This window comes from Talpa occidentalis, unplaced genomic scaffold, assembly GCF_014898055.3.
Source record: "Talpa occidentalis isolate TD23 unplaced genomic scaffold, MPIMG_talOcc4v2.1 talOcc4.6, whole genome shotgun sequence".
NCBI classification, from domain to species: Eukaryota; Metazoa; Chordata; class Mammalia; order Eulipotyphla; family Talpidae; genus Talpa; species Talpa occidentalis.
In genome coordinates, this window is record NW_023604972.1 from 27,869,927 (window position 1) to 27,897,436 (window position 27,510).

At 41.8% G+C, this 27,510-nt stretch overlaps 2 protein-coding genes and 1 long non-coding RNA gene across 14 annotated transcripts in view; 2 read left to right on the forward strand and 1 right to left on the reverse strand.

Moving 5' to 3' along the window:
• The first annotated feature begins 710 nt into the window (after positions 1-710).
• Positions 711-5,501, forward strand: ZAR1 (zygote arrest 1). The gene is made up of 4 exons (XM_037529432.1): positions 711-1,619; positions 3,739-3,831; positions 3,925-3,999; positions 5,213-5,501. Exons 1-4 carry the CDS (start codon positions 711-713, stop codon positions 5,354-5,356), a joined length of 1,221 nt encoding a protein of 406 aa, XP_037385329.1. The 3' UTR covers positions 5,357-5,501.
• Positions 5,502-10,256: 4,755 nt separating this feature from the next.
• Positions 10,257-22,493, forward strand: LOC129144734 (uncharacterized). The gene is made up of 3 exons (XR_008549236.1): positions 10,257-10,416; positions 18,508-18,605; positions 22,005-22,493. It is a non-coding gene; the product is annotated as an uncharacterized LOC129144734 (long non-coding RNA).
• The window catches only part of FRYL (FRY like transcription coactivator), a 222,153-nt gene continuing 205,839 nt past the window's right edge, over positions 11,197-27,510 (reverse strand). For 10 of the 12 annotated variants that reach the window (XM_054688115.1, XM_054688121.1, XM_054688119.1 and 7 more), the window contains 9 exons: positions 25,756-26,006; positions 25,070-25,277; positions 23,579-23,728; positions 22,522-22,620; positions 17,928-17,996; positions 15,656-15,673; positions 14,768-14,878; positions 13,571-13,761; positions 11,197-13,279 (listed from right to left, as the gene is read on the reverse strand). In XM_054688115.1, coding sequence (XP_054544090.1) covers positions 13,021-13,279; positions 13,571-13,761; positions 14,768-14,878; positions 15,656-15,673; positions 17,928-17,996; positions 22,522-22,620; positions 23,579-23,728; positions 25,070-25,277; positions 25,756-26,006 — 1,356 coding nt within the window. In that variant the 3' untranslated portion in view covers positions 11,197-13,020. The remainder of the gene's footprint in view (positions 13,280-13,570; positions 13,762-14,767; positions 14,879-15,655; positions 15,674-17,927; positions 17,997-22,521; positions 22,621-23,578; positions 23,729-25,069; positions 25,278-25,755; positions 26,007-27,510) is intronic. The other 2 variants (XM_037529430.1, XM_037529424.1) reach the window with 1 other exon arrangement.

Sequence of the window (27,510 nt, forward strand, 5' to 3'; positions counted from 1 at the left end):
TAACGAACAGCCAACATTTTTTTACAGAGGACAAGGCACTTTTCAAAATTTCTGCATTTATGTAAACACAACCCAGATCAGTTTCTCTTCTGGAGGATGACTTAGGAATGACTGTAGAATTACAGAGAACAGCAGTGGTCATCGGTACCTCGCGGTCACCCTCTGAAAAGAGGGGAAAGGTCTTGAGAAGGGCGGGAAGGAAACAATTAGCCAAGATGTGGCTGCCTCAGCTTGCTTTCCCTGTACGCTTACGGAAAGCGGTCAGCGGGCAGAAGTCCCAGAGCGGCTGGGAGATAATTAGATAAACTATACTCGGAGATCCTAAGAAACAAGACCCCAAACGGGCAGCTCTTTGGCCCACTGGCGGGAGGCGCCTCGCCTCAGCCCGGGGCTGAGCCCTCCGGCCTTAGACACCTGGAGCCCCCCGGGCGCGGACACCTGCAGCCCTCGGGCCCCGGGCACCCCCTGCTCAGCTGATCCCGGCGATGGTTCTGCCGGAATAGTCTTCGGATCAGTTCTTGCTTCGCCAAGGAAGCCTCTTTCCGATCCCGGGGTGGAGATGTTCCCCGCGACCAGCTCTCCGAGGGGGCGCCCGGGGCTGGGAAGGGCGCGGGGCGCGGCGCGGGCGCGGGCGCGGGGCGGGCGCGGGGCGGCTTCCGCGCGGCCGCCTATTTAGGGCGCGGGCGGGCGCGGCGGGCGCGGCTGCGCTTATGGCTGCCCTGGGGGACGAGGTGCTGGACGGTTACATGTACCCGGCGTGCGCCCCCTACTCGTGCTCGTACCCCTTCCTGCCCGCCGCCAAGGGGAAGGGCGTGGCGGGCGGAGGCGGCTGGCGGCCCCGGGGCGGGGGCTACTCTCCCGCGTCCTCCGCGGCGGCGGCCGCGTCCTTCCCGGGTTGCGGGCAGCTGACGGCCGCCGACTACTTCGACAGCTACCAGCGGGCGCAGCTCATGGCCCTCCTGTCGCAGGTGAGCCCCGGGCTCGCCCCGCGCCCGCGCCGGGCCGGCAGCCGCGACGTGGCGGTGCAGGTGAACCCGCGGCGCGACGTGGCGGTGCAGTGCGCGCTGGGGCGGCGCACGCTGCAGCGCAGGGCCCGCGACCCCGGCCCCGCCGCCAGCCCGGGTGCCCAGGGCGCGGCGGGCGCGGGCGGCGGCGGCTCGGCCTCCCCAGCGCCGCCCCGCCGGGGCCCCGAGCCCGGCAGCCCTGCGAGCGGCGCCCCGCGGCCGGTGCGCTTCCAGCGCACAGTCGCTGTGTACTCGCCCGTGGCCTCCCGCCGCCTCACCACCTTCCTGGGGGGGCCCGAGCCCGGGGCGCCGGGGGGAGAGCGGGGGCCACCGCCTTCGAGGCCCCGAAGCCCCGAGGAGGGAGAGCAGTCGGCGAGGAAGGCGCCCCAGCCGCGGCCACCCGACGAGGAGGCGCAGGCCCAGGCCGCGGAGCAGGCGAGCTCGGTGGACGGGCCGGGGGTGCCGCCGCGGGAGCCCCGAGAAGGCGAGGTGGGTTCGCCGCGCGCGTCGAGGAGCCCGGAGCAGCCCCCGCCGGTGGGGCGCACCCAGGACGGCGCGGGCTGGGTGTCGTCGCCGCGGAGCCAGGAGCTGGGCACGGAGCGCCTGCGCTTCCAGGTGAGGCTCCGTGGGCCGGGGAATCGGGGTGGGGGGGGTGTGCCGGAGGGTGTCCCCTAGATCCGGCCCCTGCCCTCCAGCCAGGGCCGCTGGGGACAAGCGGAGGCTCCGGGCTTCCTTGAGCTCAAGCCGTGTCCGCGCCTTTGCAGCCGCTGACCGTGGCGGGTATCATGTTCCTCCGGCTGCAGAATTAAGTCCAGCATCGCCTGATTGTTGCGAGCTGCCACTGTGAAACTTCGGCTCCCGCGTTTGGCCAAAAAGATGCCCGCTTAACATTCTTATTCAGAGCATCTTGCCGTGCAAAACTGACCGTGTTGTTCCCTAGCAGCGGGGAACTTGCTGGCAGGAAAGTAGCTTCCTGAAGGATCCCACTCACATTTCTGAATTCAGTGTGGCAGATGCTTTAACTGGACCATTGGGATCCAGGTCTGCTTTCTCCCCTGATTCTTGCCGGCATCTACTGGAAGCTAGAACTTCTGAAATGCCTCCCTTCCTATTCTTCCTTGCTCCAAAACAAAGAAAACACAAAAACCCACTCATACAGGAATACACTGCTGTTGAAGCATTTATTTGGGTCGTTGTTACCTTTGCCTGAGAGCAGTGGGGGCAAGGAGGGTGTAGGGTGATTTAATCAAGCTTTTTGCACCGCTAGCCTCTGTGCTATCACCTGCAGCCTTGATTGTGTTGATGCAGAAGGCCCTTTGGAGTGTGGGTGCAGGGCCTGCGTGCCTGATTGTGGGCACCTGGAGTGTGGATGCATGAACATGCGTAAATGTGCACACCTGAGCCTAGAGGCCGGGGATATAAGAGCGGCATCACTCAGGAGGATGCTAGCAGAGGACCAGCGGTTGTGACTACAGAAGAGGCAAGGTGGAGAGAGGAGAGCTAGAGCTCCCCATGGAGCATAAAGACTTGTGGGGGTGCTGGGACTCTGCCCATTGCCAGCCTGCAGGCTTGCCACTGCAGAGGGGTCAGTTCACACTAGCTGAACCCTAAGAGGCTGGAGTATTCTAAGGGCAGCTGTGACCTGGAAGCAAAGGTAGTTAGAGGCCAGGGTGAGTCCTTTGGATTTCCAAAGAATCTCTCAGCCACAGTTTGCGGGGTGAGGCAAGGGAGTAAGGAGAGGATTGCATGAAGAACCCAGAGCTTTCAATCGGCAATTACCATACACAAGCTAGGGGTGATTCAAACCACCTGTGATCTTAAGGCTTAACTTTGTTTAACTTCAGCTGGCTCACCTGTGAAATTGCTCCAAGCGCTCTCCAGAATTCTTTCAGTTTTAAAGGTCTGATTCCAAAAACTTGTTTTTAACTTTTACTGAGAGGGAGGAAGAGAAGTTTAAGAATAAGGTGATGTTACTTTAGGTCATAACTAAGTATGAATTGTAGCTTTGTTACAGTTTAGATTCCTGGAAATTGAACTAGCAGCATAGAAAACTTAAGCTTGGAGGCAGGCTTAACTCTTTTCTTTGATTTAACCATTTCGAAATGTGTATGTTCTAACATCTGATTTTATCCTACAAAGAAAAGCTCTCCCTGAAGAATGTCTGTTCAAAGAATCCTGGATGTTTGATCTGTTATCTGAGAGGAAACCCCTACTTAGTAACTTGTTTGTTAACTGACAATGAACCAAGTTAATCTGGCCTGTAAACTTTTTTAGACCCTTCCTTAGTGATTTGCTTGATTAAGCCATGAACTCAATTACCATATTATAGAGACAAATTCCAATCTGAACTTCATGTTCTGGAGTAAAGATGCCAGTTTTTTTTCTTTGTTTTTAAGATTTATTTATGCACATAAGAACTGGGGAACAGGCCATAGATGCGGGGGGTGAGAGGATCCACCAGAGACAGAGTGGGGAACAGAACATGCAGACTGAAATACACTGCTGAGGGGAGCAGCGGGTGAGTCAGGAGAGGTCTGCTGCACCATGTGGGTCAGCTCCTTGGCTGGGGATCTGACTTGTGCTCCAGTGGCTGCAGATAGCTTCATAGGTTGCGTCTTAACTCCTTGCGCCACCAGAGAGGTCCGGGATGCCAGTTTTAAGATTCAAACATTGCAGATAGTCTGAAATGAACACTAATGTCTTGTTGGTTCCACTCTGATAGCCTTTTGTTCAGTTCTTAGAGCAGAAGTATGGCTATTATCACTGCAAGGACTGCAACATCCGTTGGGAAAGTGCCTACGTGTGGTGTGTGCAGGGCACCAATAAGGTAAGAAATGCCACATGAGGGCATCTCTTTGACAAATATCAAGAGGATATTGCTTTAAGTTTTCCCTCCTTCCTCCCTTCCCTCTCATCACAGGTTTACTTCAAGCAGTTTTGCAGAACTTGTCAGAAGTCTTATAACCCTTACCGGGTGGAGGATATCACTTGTCAAGTAAACTGTTTGCATTTGTGTTTGAACTGGGTAGTGGTAGAGGGTTTTAGTATACTTTCTTGAATGTATTTCGTAAAAGATGCTAGATTTCCAGGGACCTGAGGTTTTGACTGTTTTTTGATAGTTGTAGAAATAGTTTACTCGACTGGTAAATTGGGCTTTGTGGCTGTTTCCTTCTGGCCTTGCAAATCTTGGTCATGTTAACTAACAACTTTTGAGACTTCACTTGCAGTATGGAAGAATGCTTGCATTACAGCTGCTCGGTCTTATGTAAGAGGAAGCAAACTGAAAAACGGAATGCCTCTCTAATAATGTAAGGTGGTGAAGGTTGACTATTGCCTGAAAGAGGCTAGGTTATGTTTTTTAAGAAGCATATACCCAAACTATTTAGAATAAGCATGCACTTTTAAAGTTTGTCTTGCCTGAATGGACTAGAATGCTTGCAAAAGGTGGATGATTTGTTTTAAAATAATTCTAAGTAACCCAGCTTTATGGGGTTAACTGGTAACACGTTGCTCATTAACTAAGCACTGAGCACTGTGCTCAAGGGTATAGAGCATCTAAAAAGAAATGATTAGACTTGTTATCACACAGCTAGTGGAGTCTGTCTGATTTGCCAGTTGAGAGAACCTACCTAATCAAGGTCCTTGATCAACTTGGACATTGGAAGATAACACCATAGGGTGGATGGGGGAAAACTAAGTATGAAAATATTACCCTTCTTTGCCATACCTAAGTTCATCTGAGGTTCTAAAGTGGAATGCCTTAACCAAGCTGTTTTTGGCTCAGTACTTTAGTGCTCGGCCTTCTGTCTCAGCTTTAGGTCATTTGCAGCAGGTGGAGGAACAAGGAGGAACAAGGTCAGCTGCTGATGGCAGGCCTGGCCCAGCCTTGCTGCCAGTTACATCTTTATTTGCAGACTTCTCTCACCCAATTGATTGTTTTCCACTCTTCCCACCCTTTAAGTGTAGCAAGAGATTTCCTTAGAAAATTTTCACGAGACAGGTCACAATTTAAAGTGAGTCCTGTGTAGTATGAGGCTACAACTCCATGGTTGAATAGCCTGTGTTCTAATTCTAGTACTAGGCAGAATAAGGTTAGTACAGGGCTCTGCTTGGAGTTCGTTCAGTATTTGAATGGACTAGAAAAATAACTGAAGTTGTAGGAAATCACCAAGGGTTTTTCTGTCTGTGCTCTCACTTTGATTTTCCAGAGTTGTAAACAGACTAGATGCTCCTGCCCTGTAAAACTTCGCCACGTTGACCCTAAAAGGCCCCATCGTCAAGACTTGTGTGGGAGATGCAAAGGCAAACGCCTGTCCTGTGACAGCACTTTCAGCTTCAAATATATAATTTAAATGAATGTAAAATATGGTCCTGCTGGACATGTGCTAGTGGAGCAGACAAGTGAGCTTTTTTTCATGGCCCTTTCTGCCTCTCCCTTCTGAAAATACTTCCTGGAAGGCTGTATTTTTGTTTGACAAAGCCTTTAAATAAAGTATTGCAAAGCAATTGCTAAACTGCATAAAATCTTTTTTTAAAAAAATAAAGGTTTAGGAAAGCTTGTCTTATGCTAACAGTTTGACCCAGTCACTTGATCTCTGATAATCATGGTGTATGGGCTGGCCAGGCTCAGAATTAGTCACTCACTACACTTTGGGGTGGGAGGGGGATAGGGTTCAATGTCAGCTAAAATTATAGGCAAGATGAGTTGAATCAAAAGCACCTGACCATGAGAACTGCTGCCTCTGAGAGGTGGATGTAGGCTATGCCTTTATATATGAGTGGACTGCTAGGGTAGCCGGAGTCAGAAGCCTGAGTGGCAGGCTGGGGTGGGAGTGTCAGTGCATATGGGTGATCTTGAGTAGGTAACAAACTACCGGGTGGAGGGGGGTGGGAACTGTGAATGAGGTTGATTTGTTAATCCTGGTTTCATGGATGTGATGCAGCTGGCTCAGGGATGGCTTTTTTGGTTTGTTTTTAATAGAGGCATGTTTTATTTGTTTTGTTTATACAAGCACTGGGTACAGTCAGAAGCGTGGGAGGGTGAGAGAATTCACCAGAGCCAGAGCGGGGAGCAGAGCAGGCAGAAGGACTGAAGTACACTGCTGAGGGGAGCAGCGGGCGGCAGGAGAGGTCTGCGCGCCATGTGGGACCCTCCTCTGGTGGCCGGGGAGCAGCCGGGGATCGAACCGGTGCCGCAGAGGCCGCGGGCAGCTTCGCAACCCAGCGCTCAACCGCTGCGCCACCGGGGAGGCCCAGGGATGGCTTCTTTAAGACGTTAACGTCATCAAATGGACTTCCACTGGCAACTTCTTTTGTATTGAATAGGCCTCCTAAATGTAAGGATTAAATGTGATCTGTTTGCAGCTTTAGACTTGACTGACTTGGCCTTCTAGAATTGGAAATGGTGTCTTGTGCCATCTAACACATGGGTCCTCATCCTAACTGCACCTAAGCTTCCTACCCAATTCCCAGGAAAAACCTGCAACCCAGCTCCAAGCTCTTCAGGTCAAGGATGGCACTTTAGTCTCAGGCGAGTCTAATCTTAGAGTTGAGAGCAGCCAGTTTTATGGCTACAAAACCACATAATTGGCACCAGGTGCTAATTTTGCCTCCCAATATCCTAACCACCCAGTTTAACCCTTACTAGCTTAGAAGGCCATATAAGTAAGTCTGATCACATCTTGGGTGCTTGTGTGTAGACCAATACAAGGAATCAGGGAATGTAAAAATAAATTGAGGTCTCAGAACAAGGAAAGAAGTCCCTTTGCATCCATATGGACCAAGGAAGGTGTTTGTAAAAGTGGACTTTCCTAGACCTCTGTTCCTAATGAATTACTCAGGTGAAGACTTTAAACAAGCACCCCCAGGAACTAGGGTGAAAACTACCACTTAGGCAGCCTTTCACTTACTATAGCAAAACACACATTTTGCTATTAAATACAAAAGTTACCAGTGGAAGACCTCATGAGCTTCCAGTATACTGGGTAGATGGCAATTAATTTCTGCATAAAAAATATAAAGTGGGCCTCCCCGGTGGCGCAGCGGTTGAGCGCTGGGTTGCGAAGCTGCCCGCAGCCTCTGCAGCGCCGGTTCGATCCCCAGCTGCTCCCCGGCCGCCGGAGGAGGGTCCCACATGGTGCGCAGACCTCTCCTGCCCCCGCTGCTCCCCTCAGCAGTGTACTTCGGTCCTTCTGCCTGTTCTGCTCCCCGCTCTGGCTCTGGTGAATTCTCTCACCCTCCCGCACTTCTGACTGTACCCAGTGCTTGTATAAATAAATAAATAAATCTTCAAAAAAAAAATATTAAGTGCTTGTGAAAGGTAGGGGATCTACCTATCAGGGAAGGCGTGGTCAGGGATGGCGTGCCTAAGACTTCAGCTGAGCTGGTTTGAGTTGAATTAGGTGAAGAGAGTAACACATGCAAAGGCACAGTGGTAGAAAAAGCCCGGGGGAGGAGGAGGCCACAGTAGTAGAAAACTGGAGGGGTGGGAAGGGCATAATGCAGGGGAGACTGTAGGCCTAGATGGTGGGGACTTCTTAGACCTCACTCAGGAGGACTGGTCTTCCTGTCATCAGTGAGAATTCACTGAAAGATTTGAAAGGTGTTGTGGGACATGGTGAGAGATTCACTTTTAAAAAGAAAGTCACCCGTACGATGGGTGCTGGTAAACCAGTAAGGTGACGTGCAAAGACCTGGTACAGTGATGATGGTGCCATAGAGGATAAAGATGAAGGGGATGTTTTCTCTAGTCTGTTACTACCTGTTTGCTGGTAGGCACAGGGATGAGAAACTCACTTGACTCCTATGGTATACATAATATGCACTTTAAAAGCATTTGCTAGGGCCTCCCCGGTGGCGCAGCGGTTGAGCGCTGGGTTGCGAAGCTGCCCGTGGCCTCTGCAGCGCCAGTTCGATCCCCGGCTGCTCCCCGGCCACCGGAGGAGGGTCCCACATGGGGCGCAGACCTCTCCTGCCGCCCGCTGCTCCCCTCAGCAGTGTACTTCGGTCCTTCTGCCTGCTCTGCTCCCCGCTCTGGCTCTGGTGAATTCTCTCACCCTCCCGCGCTTCTGACTGTACCCAGTGCTTGTATAAATAAATAAAAATAAATCTTAAAAAAAAAAAAGCATTTGCTAAATGAGGGGACAATAGAAATATACCTATAATGAGTCCTAAGACATTCACTATATGGGTAGTTAAATCGTTCTTTAATAGTGTGCCACTAATTTTTTTTAAACATAGTTATTATATATATTTTACATCATTGTTCATTTTTATTTTTTAAAGATTTATTTATTTATACAAGAGCTGGGGTACAGGCCAGAGGTGCGGGGAGGGGGAGGAGAGGATTCACCAGAGACAGAGTGGGAAATAGAACAGGTAGATTGACCAAAGAACACTGCTGAGGGGAGCAGTGGGCGAGACAAGAGAGGTCTGCTGCGCCATGTGGGTTGCTCCCTGGCTGGCTGGGTGATCGAACTCATGCTGCAGTGACTGGGGACAGCTTCATAGGTTGTATCTTAACCCCTTGCACCGCTGGGGAGGCCCCTCATTGCTCATTTTTAAACAATGTTTGCTTTTTTCCCCCACCCCTCAGGTGTAGTCCTCATAGAATTTTCTTCTCCAATTCACCTGTGCACATCACCACAGTCCCCAGTGCCTCTCTCCCTCCCTCTCCCTCCTCCTCCCATATGTCTCTGGTTTATAATTGTCTGTTTTTTTTTTTGTTGTTGTTGTTTTCTTGTGGTCTGTATTGTTATTTTTTCCCCAGATGTCTTACTTGATTCCCCTAGATTCCTGCTATGCGTGAGACCATCTGGTATTTTTCTTTTCCTTTCTGGCTTATTTTGCTGAGCATGATCCCTTCCAGCTCCATCCACGTTGCTGCAAATGGCATGAGTTTATCTTTCTTGATTGCTGAATAATATTCCATTGTGTATATATGCCACATCTTCTTGATCCAGTCATCTATTTTTGGGCATTTGTGTTGTTTTCAGGTTTTACCTAATGTAAATAGTGCTGCAGTAAACATAGGTGTACAGGTGCTCTTTAGAATCACTGTTTTTGTGTCCTTTGGGTAGATCCCTAGGAGTGGAGTTGCCAGATCGTATGGTAGGTAGCTCCATATTTAGTAGACCAAGGAACCTCCAGACAGCTTTCTATAGTGGCTGGACCAGTTTGCACTCCCACCAGCAATGTAGGAGAGTTCCTTTTTCACCACATCCTCGCCAACATTTGTTGCTGCTTGCTTTTTTGATATGTGCCATTCTCACTGGTGTAAGGTGGTATCTCAGTGTGGTTTTGATTTGCATTTCCCTGATTATCAGGGATGTTGAACATTTTTTCATATGCCTGCTGGCCATTTGCATTTCCTCTTTGGAGAAATGTCTTTTGAGTTTTTCTGCCCATTTCTTGACTGGATTATTTTGTTTTTGAGCCATGTGAGTTCTTTGTGTATCTTTGCAATCAGTCCCTTATCAGTTGAATGGAGTGCAAAGATATTTTTCTCAGTCAGTGGGGTGTCTCTCTGTTTTGGTTAATGTCTCTTAGGCTGTACAGAAGCTTTTCAGATTGATGTAATCCCAGGTGTTTATCTTTGCCTTCATTATCACTGCTTTGGGTGGTCTTTAAAGATGTTTCTGAGATGTATGTCTTGTAGCGTTTTACCTGTATTTTCTTCTATATACTTTATGGCTTCATCTTATGTCCAGATCTTTTATCCATTTTGAGTTGATTTTCGTGTACGGTGAGAGATAGTGGTCTAGTTCCATTCTTTTGCACATTCAGTTTTCCCAGCACCATTTATTGAACAAACTGTCCTTGTTCCATTGCATTTTCTTTGCTCCCTTGTCAAAGATTAGCTGTCCATATATATGTGTGCCACTCTTTTTCTTAATGGAGCTGCTAGTGCTATTTTATGTTTCTAGAAAATGAGAATCAGATTGTGTTCTACGTAGTTGGATTCAAACATTCTCAAAAGTAGTACCAAACATCTGTGTCATGAGTTATGGTGATAACATTCTAGCAACGAGAAGGCACAGTCAAACTATGGGTACAACAGGAAATTTATAGGACAATTTTTCAAGTAAGTGAAATAAGCTGGAAGGAAATACTCCCCATTACTATTATCTTTAGATCTCTAGGTGTTGAGAAGTGAGTCCCAGTTTTCTCCATATTGCCTATATTTGCTAAATGAGTTACCCTGAGGGAAAAAAAAAGCCATAAAATACAATTGTAACTACAATGGTTCTAATAGCTTGTTTCCTTTTACATAGGTTGTGCTGGTGTATGAGCAGTTCACATTCTTGGACCCAAATGAGGGAAACCTACTCTGGCTTTCGTGAGTCTGTTCCAGAATGTTGAACTTTCTTGAATTCAAAGTAGATCGTGGCTTTGATCTTCGATGTGATTAAAGGTAAAGAAGTTTCCTTCCTTGTGTAAAAACTGGTTTTCTATTTTAGAAGCAGCATGAAGAGACTTCCAGGTCTCTTGGTATTATTCTACAAACTTATTTAAAAGTATAAATTGACCAGGCAAAAGAAAATGGTTGCATAAGCAAACACTGAACTCTAAGTGGAATTAAGTAAGGTGTGTAATCAGTTAAGCATTTGATATACTTTGTTAAACACAAACTTTAGGGCCTCCTGGTGGCGCAAGGGGTTAAGCATCAGCACTATGAAGCAATTCACAGCTACTGCAATGAGTTCGATTCCCGGCCAGCGAGGTGACCCACATGGCATAGCAGACCTCTCTTGACTTACTCGCTGCTCCCCCCAGCAGTGTATTTCAGTCAGTCCACCTGTTCTGCTCCCCACTCTGTGGTGAATCTTCTCCCTCCCCTCTCCCCAACCCTCCCCCCCACTGCTGGCCTATACCCCAGCTCTTGTATGCGTAAATACATATTTACAAAAAACCCCACAAACTTTAGTGGATGAGGAGCAAAGTAGTAGTATAGGTTTGAGGAAAATCCATTTATAAAAGGACAATCCTAAAGATTATATCTGTATTTTGCTTTCTGGAGGTATACTCATCATTAGGCTAGGTTACATATAAATATGAAAAGCAGATTTCAGCTGTGTAGAAGGTTTGGTTTGGGTATGCAATTTAATGAATTTTCTTAAATTATAAAGAATAATCAAGGTTACATTTGAAAAATGTGTAAACGATACCTACCATACTTACTCATCTTTTCTTAAAATACAACACAAACCAACAGCTACAACGCTTTTTATTTTAACAAAAAGGATAGGAGGAGGGTGAGAAAAATAGGGGATGGGTTAAGATAGGATGTAAAGTGTGGTGTGTCTCTGGACACCATCCATCTCTTCCTGCCCCACACCCAAAGTTATTAAATAATTTAAAGAACACCCATTTACAGTACCAGAACACCATCAAAATAATTGTTTTTATCAGGGTCAAAAATACAGTGATTATGAATGTGCCGTGACCAGTTACAGAATTTTACAGGTAACATAGCTGTAGTCAGCAGTCCAACAGTGTGCACAGGGCCTTCAATTAATGCACTTGAGCATAATTACATTTCTGGCAGGGTCCACAGCCCCAAGAAAAGGCAAAGCTAAGCATTTCATTTCTACATTCTAAACTCTGGAATCACAGAGCCCAGTTTAAAAGAAAAGTCACAGTGGATAAGAGATGCATATAAAAAATACAAGGTGTTCCTTTCAAATCAGAGGAATTGTGGGACTACATTCATTTCTTTTACAAAATGCTATTTTAAAAAAAGGACAGAGAATCCAGTTCATGTTATGCTACAGACTTAGACAGTGAGTAAGTATATTGCATGTTTTGGTAGTCAATCTTCAGGCTTCCTTTCATTTCCCCCCGGAGCCCCAGGTTCCTTTAGGGTGAAACACACAAGTCCTGAATAAACACATAAAAATGCATTCGCATCTCTTCTTGAATTCCGCAGACTTTCAGAGCCTGCAAGTCATATACTCTACCATCAAAGACCACAATTTTTTTCTTTAACTTTGTACACCTATTCTTGTATAACAGTGCATTGCACAAATGTACAAGAAAATACTGGTTTTAATCTATACAGTTTCTATAATAATTATGGAGTAAAATAAGTTAACTTTTCTAATGAGAATAGCTGACGGGCAGCATACATCTTTATTTTACATTTTAAAGTCTCTGCAGGCATCTACTTTGGTTAGTTATCAACAATCGTAACATAAGCACTGATCAGAGAACTGAGCAGCATTCCAATAACGTTACCAGATATATTATTTCTTTTTGAAATACTGGGAAAGCCCAGTTTTAAAATATTATTAAAATGTTCTAACATTTACACACTATGAGAGTTAGATCTAATAAAATAAAATTTCTTCAAAAATAATCTTGCAGCGCTCTTTTAGGCATGCTCTGAGACATTATCACCAAACACCCATACCTGGAAAATATCACCAGCACATATTCACACATCCCAGCTCACACACACATAATTCCTTATATAGTCCAAAACAAGAACACCCACACCCTTATCCCACATAGTGAAAAATCAATGGTTTTTGCAAATAAGTCTTTCTGTTTATATCTATCAGACTGAAAGTTCTTCATGTAGATCGAGCATCAATTGCTCATGACTGCTAGAAATCCAAGCAGCTTTGCAGGTCTTCAGCCTCCATTTCAGCCTCATTTCACCTGCTTTCCAATGTTTCAGTATTAGAGGCCATTATTGCAACATTAGAGTTCTTTTCCTTCTCCAGAAAATAATGTGTTTGGATGCATCACTTTTAGCCCTTTTCTTTTCAGATAGGTTAAGTAATTTTAAAAACTCCTTCGTCTGGTTATTGTGGGAGGTATTGGCAGCTGTTAGTGAGATCTTTTCCTTCAGATCTTAGATTTTGACAGCCTTACTTTATCTTGACATTAGTCACACTGTGGTTGTGGATGCTGCCAGAAAAGTTATCAAGTGAACTGCAAGGGTTCATAAAAGGTGCTTGCTAATTTCTTAGTCATCTTCAGATTAGTTTCTTTCCTAAACGCCTGAAGTTTCTCAGAATCCAGTGCTCACCAAATTTCCAATTGGTTTGGCCTGTGCTAGAAGCTGGTATGATTGCACCATGCGTAGACTCTCTCTTATTTCTAGATTAAGTTCCATGAGCTTGTAGTTGGCTTCTGACATGTCCAGGTCAGAGCCTATAACTGCGAAGCTTCCTGTCTGGCCCAGCGTCTGGTGATGGAAATATATGTGTAACAGAGTCTGCACAGGGTCATCTTCACAACTGCCAAAGATGTCATTAGGCCAGAGAGATCTGAAAAGACAGTGTTTAAGTCCAGATAAGATTAAGTACATCCTTAGTAAATATCTGTTCCCACAAAGTTCCCTTGTGAAATCACTGAGGAATTTGTCTTACTATTTGAGTAAATATTATTACTGAAAGTATCACTTAGAGTAAACAAAATCTAAAATTGGTGTTATTACAGTATAATTGTAGAAAATAATGGCCCTTTACTTTTCCTTTCACCTCAAACTGAAAATCAACCCATTGTTAACTCCCAGTCTAAGTTTAAAGGTATCTCTTTTAAATCCCTTCATATTTTACCTGAAAGCTTTGACTTGTGCTACAGCTGATATAAATTCCTTATTTTTCAAAGTTTCAATTAAGGAATGAATGGCAGTTTCTATAGTAGTTTGTGCAGCTTTGGAAATATCAATTTCTTCATTTTCTGAAGCTGACTCGGCTTCTTTGAGGATACTTTCTAGTTGGGCAAGTTCCTCTGACATGTTGATGACCTAAAAGAAAGAAATACACTTTGAAAGAACATCTGTTTCTTTACATCTGATGGTAGTATATAAACTTAGTAGTTATAGGCAGTTCTCTATTCAGTAAAGAGAAGTCATTTTAGCAAATAGTCTTTACAAGTTATTTTATTAGAATTAATGCTATACTGTAATAAAACAGGTTGTAACCACTGTTTATATTGGTTGTAACGTGATATATATTATACGTCACATAGTAAAAATGCACTGTTGTGGGAGGACCATAATTTTTTTGACCTTAAAGGAAAATTTTATATTTTAAAGTTACTTACCCAAGGTATTTTATATAAATCTGTCTTTTGCTAAATAAATTTAACCATTAAAAAGACAAACTATATCTCCAGTGATAGTTCTAAAACTAAATTCCTACTTTTTTTTAACATTTATTTATGCATACAAGAACTAGGTATAGGCCAGAGGTGCGGGGGTGAGAGGATTCACCAGAGACAGAGTGGGGAGCAGAACAGGCGGACTGACTGAAATACACTGCTGAGGGGAGCATTGGGCAGACAGGAGAGGTCTGCTGTGCCATGTGGTTCAGCTGCCTGGCCAGGGGTCGAACTTGTGCTGCACTGGCTGGCAATAGCTTGATAGTGCTGATTTTAACCCTGTGCCACCAGGGAGGACCTAAGTCCCTGCTTCTGAATCAATTCATTACTGACTTCCAATAGGCAAAGTGTTGACATGGTTAATACTGTATGCATTACAGAAATAATACATGCATAAGATATTAAGGGGCCTTCACAATATAAATGTCTTTGTTGAACTGATGCATCTTAGTTGACTTTTTTGATTACATATGTTCTTTAAGGTCTTCAGCCTTTTAAGACTGCTGGCTATTTGCTATCTAATTTAATAATAGGTCCTAAAGTAGCACATCATTTTAAAAAAATTAAAAAATTTGCTTGTGACTTTTGACATAAGCTCCCCTACAAATATTTTAGTTTTCTGAAATTGGCTACCCAGTCCTGGTACTTACCTCTGCTTCATTTTTTATTGTGTTTACTTGGTTGATAAGTTTACAGTAGGCTTGGAACAAAAGCAGCAATTGAAAATGCAACTTGTACAATCTTCGGCAGAGCTCCAGTTCCTAGAAAGAAGTAACACTATTAAATTTAGGTGTGATTTCCATGATATCTGATTAACTAGATAGCATTATTTCCAAAAAAAGTTATAAGTAAATAATTATGTTAAAATTGTCTTTGCAATAAGCAAGTTAATATGATGTGAAGATGATAAAAGACAGATGAGAGATGTTTTGAAGACTGGGATTAAAGTAAAAATTTAAAAGATTTGGTTACATAAGTCACATTTAATGTGAAGCACATTTCCACATAAGACAGGTAAGAGTTTTTCAGGAGATTATGGTATACTTTTAAAAAAAGATTCACTGAAACTTTATCCTTTAAATATGTAGTGAAATGAATTTTGCAAGTGTATATACTTTAGCCACACTGAGATATGTATCTCACTGCATGTATCATTAAGTGCTTGATAAAGCCAAGTAAAATTGATAAACTCTTGCCTAAAATGTGAGAATAGTTTACAAAATGGTTTTTTTTTTAAGAAAAATTATTTTAATCTCATTAAAATGAGACAATGAAATTAACATATGCACTTTTTTTAAAATTAAGAAATTTCAAAGATGTTAGTGATAGCTGTATAAGAAAGTGACTGCTAGTTTTACATATTGATAAAATCTGTTTCTAGAGGACCAACATTTCATGGATTAGGGCTATGCAAAACTGAAGCACACATTACTTCTTAAAGTAGTCCATGACAAAACATTGCTAGATCACAAATGACAAATGAAAATCAGTTTGTCCAACATGGATAAGTATTCTATAAATTAAGACAGGTCACTTACTGCTAGAATTTCCATTTGCTAAGCAAGAAGGTAATCGGGTCACAAAAAAATACAAAAGAAGAAAAAGACCAAGAATTAGTGTAAGAAATCATTTTAAGTAGGGTCACAGATGTCCCAGGCAAACTGAAGGATACTTAATTACACCCCAAAGAAAAGTTTGGTGCTATTTCCAGATAAAATTTTAGGAATTTACCATAGCAATCCAGGGTGTTTTTAAATTCTTGACTGAATTACTTTTAGGCTTGAGTTTATTTCTTGTGCAAAAACTATACTGGAACTAATATTATCTTGGGAAATTTGACTTATAGCTGGTCTTCTAGATAAGGTTTTTATAGTATTTTTTAAAAAGCCAAATGTAATAAAATTTCCATTAGTAAAGTGGAAAAATTCTCAGAAGAAATAAATTACTCTTCTCATAAAGGATTGGTTTGTAAATCTGATAAAAATACCCTGAGAAGAGTATCTCTGGTGTGGTTCATTCTAGGCTTGCTACCCTTTACTGTCTAATTAGGTCCTATGTTGCCATAATTGGTACTGAGTCAAAGTTAAACTATTGAAAGCAGATGTGTTTTAGATTGCATTCCTAATGTACACTTCAGTAAATTATCCACAGCAACTTGGATCTTTTTCTCATTAATGGAGAAGAGGGTCTTCCAACTAAAACAGCAATTGCCATCATATAAATATTGCTTCTAAAAGTCTCTTTTGAAGTCTGCTTTTCTAAATAGTTTCCTCTGGCAGACTGTTGATATAACGTTCCTATCAATTTAGAAGGGATTTGCTAAGCAAAGGTGAACTTTAGCTCCATACTACTTACCATTCACAATGTGTGGTCAACATGAATTGAGCACAAGCCAATGTCAAACACATTAGCATATCTAAATTTCTGAGGTTTTACTTTTTGGTTTTATATGGAAACTAACAACTATTTGAGTTTAAACATTTTCTCATTCTGTTAGGATAAATAAATAGAACTTAACTCTATATGCATATATCCATAGCCTCTATTTTGGGATATAATGGAAATCACTGATCAAATGATTCCTACCATAATGGTAAGAAATTAATAACCCTATAGTTCAGAATTACTCTAAATTTACACATATATCCCTCTGCATTTTTTTTTGACAGCTTATGCAGAAGTCGATATTGGCACACAGGGACAAAGAGTAAATGAAACTAAACGTACAGTTTTTTACCTTTCAGTTAGTAGAAAACCTTAAGCTACATTAACTGACTGAGACTCCTGGAGATAGAACTCATTTTCTTTAGGAGTTTGTTACTTGTTCAAGCCATGTAGTTAAATAGTGGAAAAGGCAGAATTAGAATGAAAGGATCTAATGCTAATCTAGAAGTTGGTTAATTCCTTATCTTACCTCATTTTTCTATGCATAGATGATGTGATAGACTGTAACAGTGCAGGATTTGGAGTTAGCCTACCTAGATTTGAGTCTTGATTCTGACTTTAGATAACTTAGCTTCTCTGAGTCTCAAGTTTCTAATGGGCAAAATGGGGATAATTATACAATCTACAAGACAAGATATAAAGCCAAAGATAATGTTGAAATGCCAACAGCTAACGTTTATTGATACATTCTATTCTCAGTATTTCTACTGCTTTTAAGAATTCAAAAATTTTCTTACAAATAACTTACAGTGACTAGAAATCTAACAATGTAAACTGAGTTTGGAAAGATTGGAATTATGATGTCAAATGCAATTTTAATTGATCAATGCATCTTCTCCTTATGAAGTTGCATTACGGTTAGAACTTGTAGGTCTTAACATGTGTTACATATTGTACACTTTAGGAAAATATATTTTCACTGGATTTCATATTTGCAAAAACCAATTTATGCAATCAGAATTTCACCTTTAAAAGGTTAATATGAATGTATATCACATTACTATTAGCTTGCTTTCCTGAGAAGACAACTTATCTGTAGAATACTAATGCAGAACAACAACAACAAAATGTTTTAAAGAGGCAGATGCAACTGAAAGCCAGCCTGGACTGTTCAGATATCCATCAAGCTTGTCTAGTGAATGTTATTAAGCTTGTCACAAAGCTGGTTGTTCAATTTTATTAAAGCAGTTTTTTCATTACTAAGCCAATATTTCATTGAACCTAACTTTTACTAAAATTATTCTGATAGCAGAAATAGATAGTCACAAGTATTCTTTATTTCTAGGGATAGCAGTTAAGAAATTTTGAACATACACATTATTTTGCCTGATAACAGTATAGCGAAATTAAGAATAAGGAACTTACTTGTGCTTCTGTGTTTATGCTATACATGTCTTCTTTGGCACCAAAGGTCCTCTTACAGTTGTCTAACCACTAAAGAAATAAACAACAATGCATTTTAATACAGTAATTAAACAATGAAGTTGGGAATCTAACAGCCCATGCATAGAAAACAAGTTAACTTGAATTTATAGGGCTAGTTTGTAGATACAGATGTTCTTCTTCATTCGCACCTCATGTTTTATATGCAGCAAATGAAGGCAGATGATACTGTCAGTATAACTAGAAGTTCACTTGTTACTGTTTACTAATGGAAAAATAGTCTATCTCCTAAGGATTTGTGGTGCTGCCATCCCAGTAAAGGGTATTTTTCAGTTTGCAGATTTTATTGGAGATTTTCACATCCTATCCTGACCTTTGTCAGATGTAGGATGAGGAAATGAAAGATGAGCTTTCCCTCTAGTCAATTTAATAAAGGCAACTGAAAATTTAACCAGGTCTGTTTGCTTATCAGAAGTCTAATTCTCAGAGGACAGTGTCAGTTTTAATCAGTGAGACAGAAACCAAAATCCATTTAAATCTTATTTATTTTTTTTCTGGACAGTAATGAATGACAAACGTTATCTCCAAAGAATACTGAATATAGAAGCTAAATGTGATTTTTCCCCATCAAAGAGCTATTCCTAAAGCTGTATATTTAAGGTATCTTTTTAAATTTCATTATTTCTGCATAGAGAGGCATGGGGGGCGGAGAATAGTGAATATAGAAGCTAAATGTGATTTTTCCCCATTAAAGAGCTATTTCTAAAGCTGTATATTTATCTTTTTAAATTTCATTATTATTTATTTTTGCATATAAGTGGGATATAGACCAGAGAGGTATGGGGGCAGTGGGTGAGAGGATTCACCAGAGACAGTGGGGAGCAGAACAGGTGGATCTAATGAAATACACTGCTGAGGGTAGCAGGGGGCAAGACAGGAGAGGTCTATCATGCCATATTTGGGTTAGCTTCCTGGCAGGGGATCAAATTCAGGCCACAGCAGTGATATTGCTGAGATTTAACCCCTTGGCTACCAAGGAAGCCCCTACCTTTTTGTTGCTCAAACAAAAATAGCATTGTGGGTTAGTGGGGGAAAAACAACCGACTGAAGTCAGAATTTTTAAGCTGAAGGGAGAGCTAAAACCTTCAAGTATTAACCATTCAATATTATTACCGGTGTGACTTCCTAGGCTCTTTTTGCATGTATGATAAAATTAAATATAATAATTACATTTTAGGAAAAAATGTAACAAAACAAATACATGTAGGGAAACATTAAGACTGATAAAAACTACTAACTACATTAAGTTTACTCTGACAATCTTTCAGTCTTTCAGTACTATTGGGTTGTTGGAGAAGTCATGACATATTTTTTCTGTTTTCGGTGTAAAAACGTGTCATGACTTTTCCAACAACCGAATATATATTTAAAATTCTCAATTGTAACTTAACATTCTACATGCAAGGAATTGAAATTAGACATTAGTTATTTCAAAACAATCTCTTTGACCTTGTGTCCCTTTTATCTCAGTCCCTCAGACTGCACAGGCCCTAAGGCCACTTGCTTGACAGCATCTCTGAAGAAAAACATGTTAAGCCTTCCTCCTCAGAGCTGCTGGCAGCTATTGTCAAAAGCTACCAACAGATTTCTTAATATCCGCAAATTCAGTCAATAGCATGGAATTTGTAAATTGGTCTCCATTCATACTAAATGTTAAAATGCTTACATATAATCATCATCACCAATTCAGTCCAATTTATCTATATGCAATAATTTGAAAAAGTTTTTTTTGTTGATTCCTTATTCTTACTAAATCTTTATACTATGTGCCTTTTGGGGGAGTGGCACTATCCTACACAATTATTTCTAATTTTCATTCTGTTAAAAAAAACAAGTCCCAAATATATTGCCCCATGACTGCATAGTGGGCAGAAAAGTATAGGTCCACCCACCCCTTCCAGCCAGCACACACCACACATTGGATCACCTATGTATGTTTGACCATGCAGTTCAAATCTGATCAAACATCTTCCTGTGAGTTTTCTTTTCTCAAGGCTCAAATGAAGGCTAAATTTTCACTGGAGGAGTTTCTCCTGCTGTGCATGGTGGAGTAGCCTGTATAAGGTCAGTCCTGCAGGGACCACTACAACAGCTAGATACCATCAGCCAAGATTTAGAAAGTTAGAGCTTGAGAGCCCAGTGCTTACTGTGAGGGTATCTGCTTATTTACGTCCATAGGCTTAGAGACTGAACAGAAAGTAGTGGCTATAGTTTCAAGGACTGGAAAGGCATGAAGGGCCAAGATCCTGGAGAAAGGAAACTGCAGAGAGGGATCCAAGAATCTGCACAGATTGCCCTGGAGCACAAGCCATCCTCATATTAAACCTGTGCCTGAGAAGCTGAGCAGCAGTCTCTGAGGCTAACAAAAGGTAGGCAGAACTTGCTGGTCTCATTGTGGTGGGAAGACAAAAATTTTCAATTCCTGTCAAGAATTGAGGGGGTCCTATAGAAATACCTTACACTTTTACCAGTGATCCTTAGAAGTCCAAGACTCAAGGGATAAAAGGATTTATCATTAACAAGCAATTAGATGGGGGCCTCCCCCGTGGCGCAGCGGTTGAGCGCTGGGTTGCGAAGTTGCCCACAGCCTCTGCAGTGCCGGTTCGACCCCCGGCTGCTCCCCGGCCACCAGAGGAGGGTCCCACATGGTGCGCAGACCTCTCCTGCCCTCAGCAGTGTACTTTGTCACTCTGCCTGTTCTGCTCCCCGCTCTGGCTCTGGTGAATTCTCTCACCCTCCCGCGCTTCTGACTGTACCCAGTGCTTGTATAAATAAACAAATAAATAAATAAATCTTTAAAAAAAAAATTAGATGGAAAAAATTAATAAAAAATTGAGTTGATAGAAGACAAGAAAGGTGAAAAAGTAACAAATAGATGAAACAAGAAACATTCCTTCCTGAAGGAAGGAATCAAGGTTCATTTTTCTTCCACACATATAAAAATTTAATTGATTCGGCACAATTTACTAAGGAAAACATACCTCACTTCATTGCAGTAGCACCGTTGCTCTAAATAGATATGTATGGGTTTGTTACTGGATTCCTTATTATATACCCCTGGTCTGTCCACTTATACAAATACTACCTCCTTTTGTAATTTTGTATAAGTCTTACTAACTAGAAGTTTAACTTTGTTAGGATTTTGTTCTTCATGAACAAAGTATGGAAGACTTTCTGTAAACAGGCTGTAAATATTTTAGGGGTTGCAGACCATATATTATCTGCTGCAAATACTTAACTCTGTTGCAGTGAAAAAACTGCCATAGACATAACTTGTAAATAAATGGGACAGCTGTGTTCCAAAAACCTTTATTTGCAAAAACACAGCGGGGCAGACAGGACCTGAAGACTATAGTTTACCGTATCATTCTGTTCCTGAAATAACCCTCCAATCTAAAATTACCATCTGTCAAGTTTTCCGATTAGCCTTTGATCTACAGTGACCTGTCTTTGGAAATCATAGTATTTGGTTCTGCATTAGTTTTCTGTTAGACCTTTGATTATGGGAAGTCTTTTTACAGTGGCAGTGCTTTTATCTATAGCTCTGACTTAAGTGAAGCTTTGCTTTTGTTGCTAATTATTCACATATAACATTTGTGCTTTATAGTCCTACTAGAATATTTAGGGAATAAGAACTAGATTTTAGGGGCCTCCCTGGTGGTGCAGCGGTTGAGCGCTGGGCTGCGAAGCTGCCCACAGCCTCGGCAGTGCCACCGGGCGAGGGCCCACATGGCGCACAGACCTCTCCTGCCGCCTGCTGCCCTCCTCAGCAGTGTATTTCGTCAGTCTGCCTGTTCTGCTCCCCGCTCTGGTTCTGGTGAATTCTCTCACCTTCCCGTGCTTCTGACTGTACCCAGTGCTTGTATAAATAAATAAATAAATCTTTAAAAAAAAAAAAGAACTAGGTTTTAAACTTATTAATGAAAGACCCAATTCCTGTTCCAGGAAAAAAAGCCTGTTTGTGTAAAAAGGAGAGGTGTTTTTTTTTTTTTTTTTTAGGTTTTTCTGCCAATCGGTTGAAAACATACTGGACTTACACTCAGGGAACGAACTACCATGTCCTACCGTGCCACTCTGGAGCTGAAGAAACATTTCTGAGCAGGTCATGGAGCTCGTCTATCACGTGTGCTACTTTCCCCCTCTGCTTGCCTGTACACACCGCACAGGAAAGTGATCACGACTCTTGTCACAGGCTGCAGATTTTCTGGACCACACTATCATAATGCATTGTCAGAGGAATACTGCTTGTATTCCCCCACCTGTAATGCTGAGGGCAGCTACACTGTCTCCACACACAAGCTTTTTATAAAGCTAGAGTTTTCCATTTTGCGATTAGGCTCTCAAGGCCCCACTTCTCAAACCCATAGATAGGAAATCACAGGACAGAGCTCAAAGACCCCACTGTTCCCAGTAAGGCTCCATGGCACGTACTAAGACGTCCTCTTCTCTGTCTCTGCTATTGTGCTTGCAGTGTCAGAAGCAAACTACTTTTCTCCCATGGTAGAGCGAGACTGACCTGCTCAGCGGCTTCTCTCTTGGCGTTGTATGTATCCAGGTGTTCTTGCAACTCCAAAACACTGAACTTGAGTGTTTCCAGTAAACCACATGACATCAGCTGTCGAATCAGAAAGATGATTGAAGTTACCACTCTGCTTGAAATCATGAGACTGACTACCTTGGATCATGGAATTTCTTCTTGTTTTGGGCCCTACTTGGTGTCAGTGTCCCTTATTGCTCCTCACCTTACTAAGGGCCGCCCTTTCAAAGGAGACAAGGTGCAGTGAGATTTCAGGATATGGGGAAGAACAAGCACTCCTTCAAATGCTTTAAAAAACTGGCTCAGATGAGATTGATGCTCCAGATTAGTATATATCTTAAGGTTTAAGAAACTTTAAGGGGGCCTCCCCTGGTGGCGCAGTGGGTTGAGCGCAGTGCTGTGAGGCTGTCCGCAGCCTCTGCAGTGCGGGTTCGATCCCAGCCAGCAAGAATCCCACATGGCGTGGCAGACCTCTCCTGTCTCACCTGCTGCTTGTCTCAGCAGTGTATTTCACTCAATCTGCCTGTTCTGTTCCCCGCTTTATCTCTGGTGAATTCTCTTACCCGCCTGCATGTCTGACCTGTATCCCAGTTCTTGTATGTATGAACAAATAAATCTTTAAAAAATAAAATAAAAAGCTTCAAGGAGTTTACCCTTAATTCCTTAAACCTTAATTGCTTAATACACAGCCTACAATTATGGTTGCCTATGAGTCAGAGGAAAACCTGGGAATTCTGGGTTCTCCACAAGAGCCCTCTCCTATTAACTTGATTCAAAAATCAAAGGAACAGTGCATTTCTAAATGCCTTAGTTTCCCATCTAGGATTAGTGGAGAGTGAGTCAGGGCAGGAATGGGGTCAGAATCAAATAATCACTGCATGTGATGTATGGGAAATGTACTGTGCCAATATTTACAATCAAGTTCAAAATATGAACATGTACACTTCAAATTCGGAATTACTTTCTAAAAAGAACATTCACTGAATACTGTCTTTGAAATTTAGCTTTTATAATTAGCACTCAAGTGGAAACTTACTGTTTCAGCATCCACAAAGACCGTGGGGCATTCTGAACATATCATCATCACTTCCAGTGAACTTTTAAATTTGGCACCAACACGTTGCAGACTCTCACCAAGAAAGCTGACTGCCTCATTAGTTATGTCTCCAAACTTTCTTTGAATTGTCTATGGAGAAAAGCATTTAAAAAAGTCTAGTATTTCATAAGTACATATACAATAATGATATGCAATTGCAGTGATACTAATCTGTAAATCCATGTTTATAGGCAGTTCTTTAGGAAACAGTTTAATTTCTAAAAATGATCAAAGATTTACAAAATAGTATTATTGAAAATGGAAACAATAATACATGGCATTTCTCTCCCCATCCCTAAAATGTTTTGACTAGGCGAGTGAGAAGGAATGCATGCTGCACATCCTGGGAAAAAGTGCTCACGTGTCTGAAGAACTACCTTCTGCCCCAAAAGAAACTTTTGGTAAATGCAGTTTACTGCCATCTAGGCTGCCATCTGACTGTAATGTCATAAAAATGCTTTTTTTGTGAACTCCGCAGTGTTCACTCACTTAAAACTACCAGAGAGTGCTTGACCTACTCAATGAGGCGGCAGTATTATCAGTAGTGTAATAATCATATAAATGGCTAAATGTGTACCTACAAGTGGATGAATAGGACTGTTAGCTTTTAATAATCATAATAAAATTACACCTAAGACAAGAAATGGATAGTATTACTGGAAAGAAAAGAATGTAAATAGAAAACAAGTAGCAATGCAAAAACTACTGAATTACATGCTCAAATTAATGAGCACTAAAGAACTCCCAGAAAGAAGAGCCTGGTGTGGCTGGCAATGCTGCAGTGAGACTATGTGCTTTGTGGAGACTTCCAAGGTGGGCAGAATTTCCTCAGGTAAGGAAGGCAGGTGGTATATAGTTCAGAAGATAATGACTTTAATAGTGGCATCTCTCTGTGCCTTGGTTTAGAATGCTAAAAACATATCTACATTACATAGGTCCATGGTAAGAATTAAATGCCAGTATGTAGCGTACTCAACAGATGTCAACGTGTACATTAATCACTGTTTTTACAGTTGAGGACACAACCTTAGCTAAAACCTTTCAGGTCCCCACACTCTAACCAAAGTGCCAATGCTTTTACCACTTTATTATAGACTCTGTTATAAAATGACCGCGAGCACCTTGAAGGCAGGGACCATGTCTCACACCTGGCATCCCTGAGGAGGCCTCGTGTACTGTAGGACATTGACCTGATGCTGATGTGATATTTTCATCTATTCACGGGGGGTGGAGGGGGTTTGCTGTACTAGTGCTTGTGTGATAAAACAGAGGTACTCCAAAATATACATTCAAATAAGATCACTCTTAGGAAAAATGCTTGTTAATCAGTGGAAATTCTAAAATTTGAGGTGCTGATCTTTGAACCAAAAAAAGCCCGTAACTTTGCCGGGTGACTCTAATAGGAATTCAGAAGGCAGGACCGTCGCTGACCTGAAACAGCCTAGAGAACACGTGAAAAGTGAACACGGCACAGGACCCGTCGGTGTCGGACAGCATCTGGCCCACGTGGCAGCGCCAGGCTTCCTCATCATCGTCACAAGCCGCTGGCTGGAAAGCAGCGATGATGGCGGAAAGAAACGGCGATGGGAGGGGTGATGTGTGCACCTCTGGAAAACCGTCTTGTTCTTCTTCTTCTTGGCTGTTAACACAAACACCAGCCATCACAGTACTCTCTTAGGAGAACGGACTGTTACTGAAAACGGTTTGGTTTAAGTCCCACCATAAATTACTTTTGCTCGTGTATATATGAATTAGACTTAAAAAATGTGACCATTAAAAAAAAAAAAAAAAAATGTGACCATTGATAATTTAACTGTAAAATAATTTTTTGGATTGAATCCAGACTTATTCTGGGACCACAGAAGTTTATTTTGTGATTTTAACACTTCCCTCTGGCTGTGGCCCCATCAATACTACTGAGTTTAATACTTGGCCATCTGGCATCCTGCCAAAGCAGACATCAGGTGTGCTTCCAAACATAAAGGGCCACTCACTGGGCTTTGACAGTATGATCAGAGACTAAAACATACACAGAAATGAAAATAAATTGCATCAAGGGTCATATTCGGGAGGAGATGCGAGAGAAAATACCACCTTATTTTAGTCTGTCTGCTCACCTAGACAGTCCAGAAAAATCAGCTTCTTCTTCTTCACATCTTTCGTCTAGTTCTTTCAAAGCTAAAGTAACATCATCTTCACAGATAGATTCAGGGTAGCTTCCAGGAGCTAGGGGCTCTGGCATTTCAGCTTCCTCTAAATCAAGAATTCCCTGACACACAAGAGAATCTTGTTGTTCTTGCATTAAATATGGCCCTTCATCTTCAAAGGCTGTAGTAACCTGTTCTTCTTTTAATACTGAGCTTGTATCCTGTAAAACAATGGTATTTCATGGACTTTAAAAACATTCACAAAGAATTTTATCATTGTAGAGAAAATACTATTAATCTACATCTATTTCATGAGGTGGTCTTCATTGGCACCGTGTTACTATTGAAGTGTTTTGATTCTGATTACATATATATTTTTAAAAAGTCCCAGGTTTCAAAAAATCTTCAAACTAAAATGTATCACCTGTTGACTCAGACAACTCACTATCTTTTTGCTCTTAGTAGGATTTAGGTGTTCATGTAGAAATATGGTCATGGGAAAAATACCTTCTCTCCTATGAATTCTAATTCTACATAAGTAAAACCTTATTAGTATAAATTCTAATTTGAAATGTCATTTCTTTCATTATACCAGAACATGACATTATAGCCTGTGAATTCTGGATACAAGAGAAGGCAAAAATTCAAATTAGTGAGCCCACTGCTTCTGTAGGGGTACCCATGAATTGTTAACAGTTACTAACCAATCAGGAGGAAGGTGAACTGAAACACTGAGGGTGGCACTCCTGGTATAAGTGAGCTGAGTTGAATACTTGTGATGGAAGGGTTATTTTCCAGTAAGACCAACTAAGAATGCTTTATCATTGAGGAGAAGAATTCAGAAGACACTGGGAAATTCTAGAGTGTCGTGGTTTTGAAAATTAAATTAACTATAAGCCCATTTATCAAAAAGTGACTGCACTCTTCTAACCCTAAGCAAATGATAATGAAAACATGTGTTATAAAGTATATAAGTGGTTTTACTTTCCTATCCGTTGCAACACTATTGAAATAACACTGCTACGTGCCCAGCATGGAGTTAGAACCACCAGTACGTGTTAGCTGAAGTAGATGAACTGCACTACTAAAATGAAGACCTCTAAAGTGTATCTACAGTAGTATCAACACCAGTTTTAAATCACATGACTTTTAATCAGTTTGAAAATGAGCACCAATGGTCTCAGAGATTTAGGAATAAAGATCAGCTTCTTTCAGTACTTTGACCTATGGTACTGCTTAATTGTACAGTAGTTTTTGGTCTCTTTTTTAATAGGTAAAAATAGAATTTTCCTTCCAAAATATAAAAAGTAAATAAAACAGTCCCTGAAGGTAGAACCATCCTGGACTTTAGTTATTTCACCTGTAAAAGTTCATCTATAAAATAAAATGACCAGTTTCTGGGTGGGGCATTCCAGGATAAATTCCTAATTACAATTCATTTATGATCTAATAATGGGATTAGGCTAATATGCATATGATAATATATATTAGAGTACAATAAGTAGAATGTGAGTATAACCAACATACCAAGGACTGCATGTTTTCAAAGAAGGAAAAGCTAACATCTGGTTGAGGAAATCGAGACTAGTCTCTTCAGAAGCTTGGGCAAAGACAGTAGCAATAGTTATGGAGGAAATTATTTGTTTTCTCTCCTCCTGTGTTGAAACTTTAACACCCAAATGTAATAGTATTTGGAGGTGGGACCTTTGGGAGATATTTATGTCC

Excerpts from the sequence above, each read along its gene's own strand:
- ZAR1 (XM_037529432.1), top strand. The coding sequence starts at position 711 with ATGGCTGCCCTGGGGGACGAGGTGCTGGACGGTTACATGTACCCGGCG. Across the intron at positions 3,832-3,924 it reads GTGTGCAGGGCACCAATAAG|GTTTACTTCAAGCAGTTTTG; the intron begins GTAAGAAATGCC and ends CTCTCATCACAG. Across the intron at positions 4,000-5,212 it reads TGGAGGATATCACTTGTCAA|AGTTGTAAACAGACTAGATG; the intron begins GTAAACTGTTTG and ends TTGATTTTCCAG.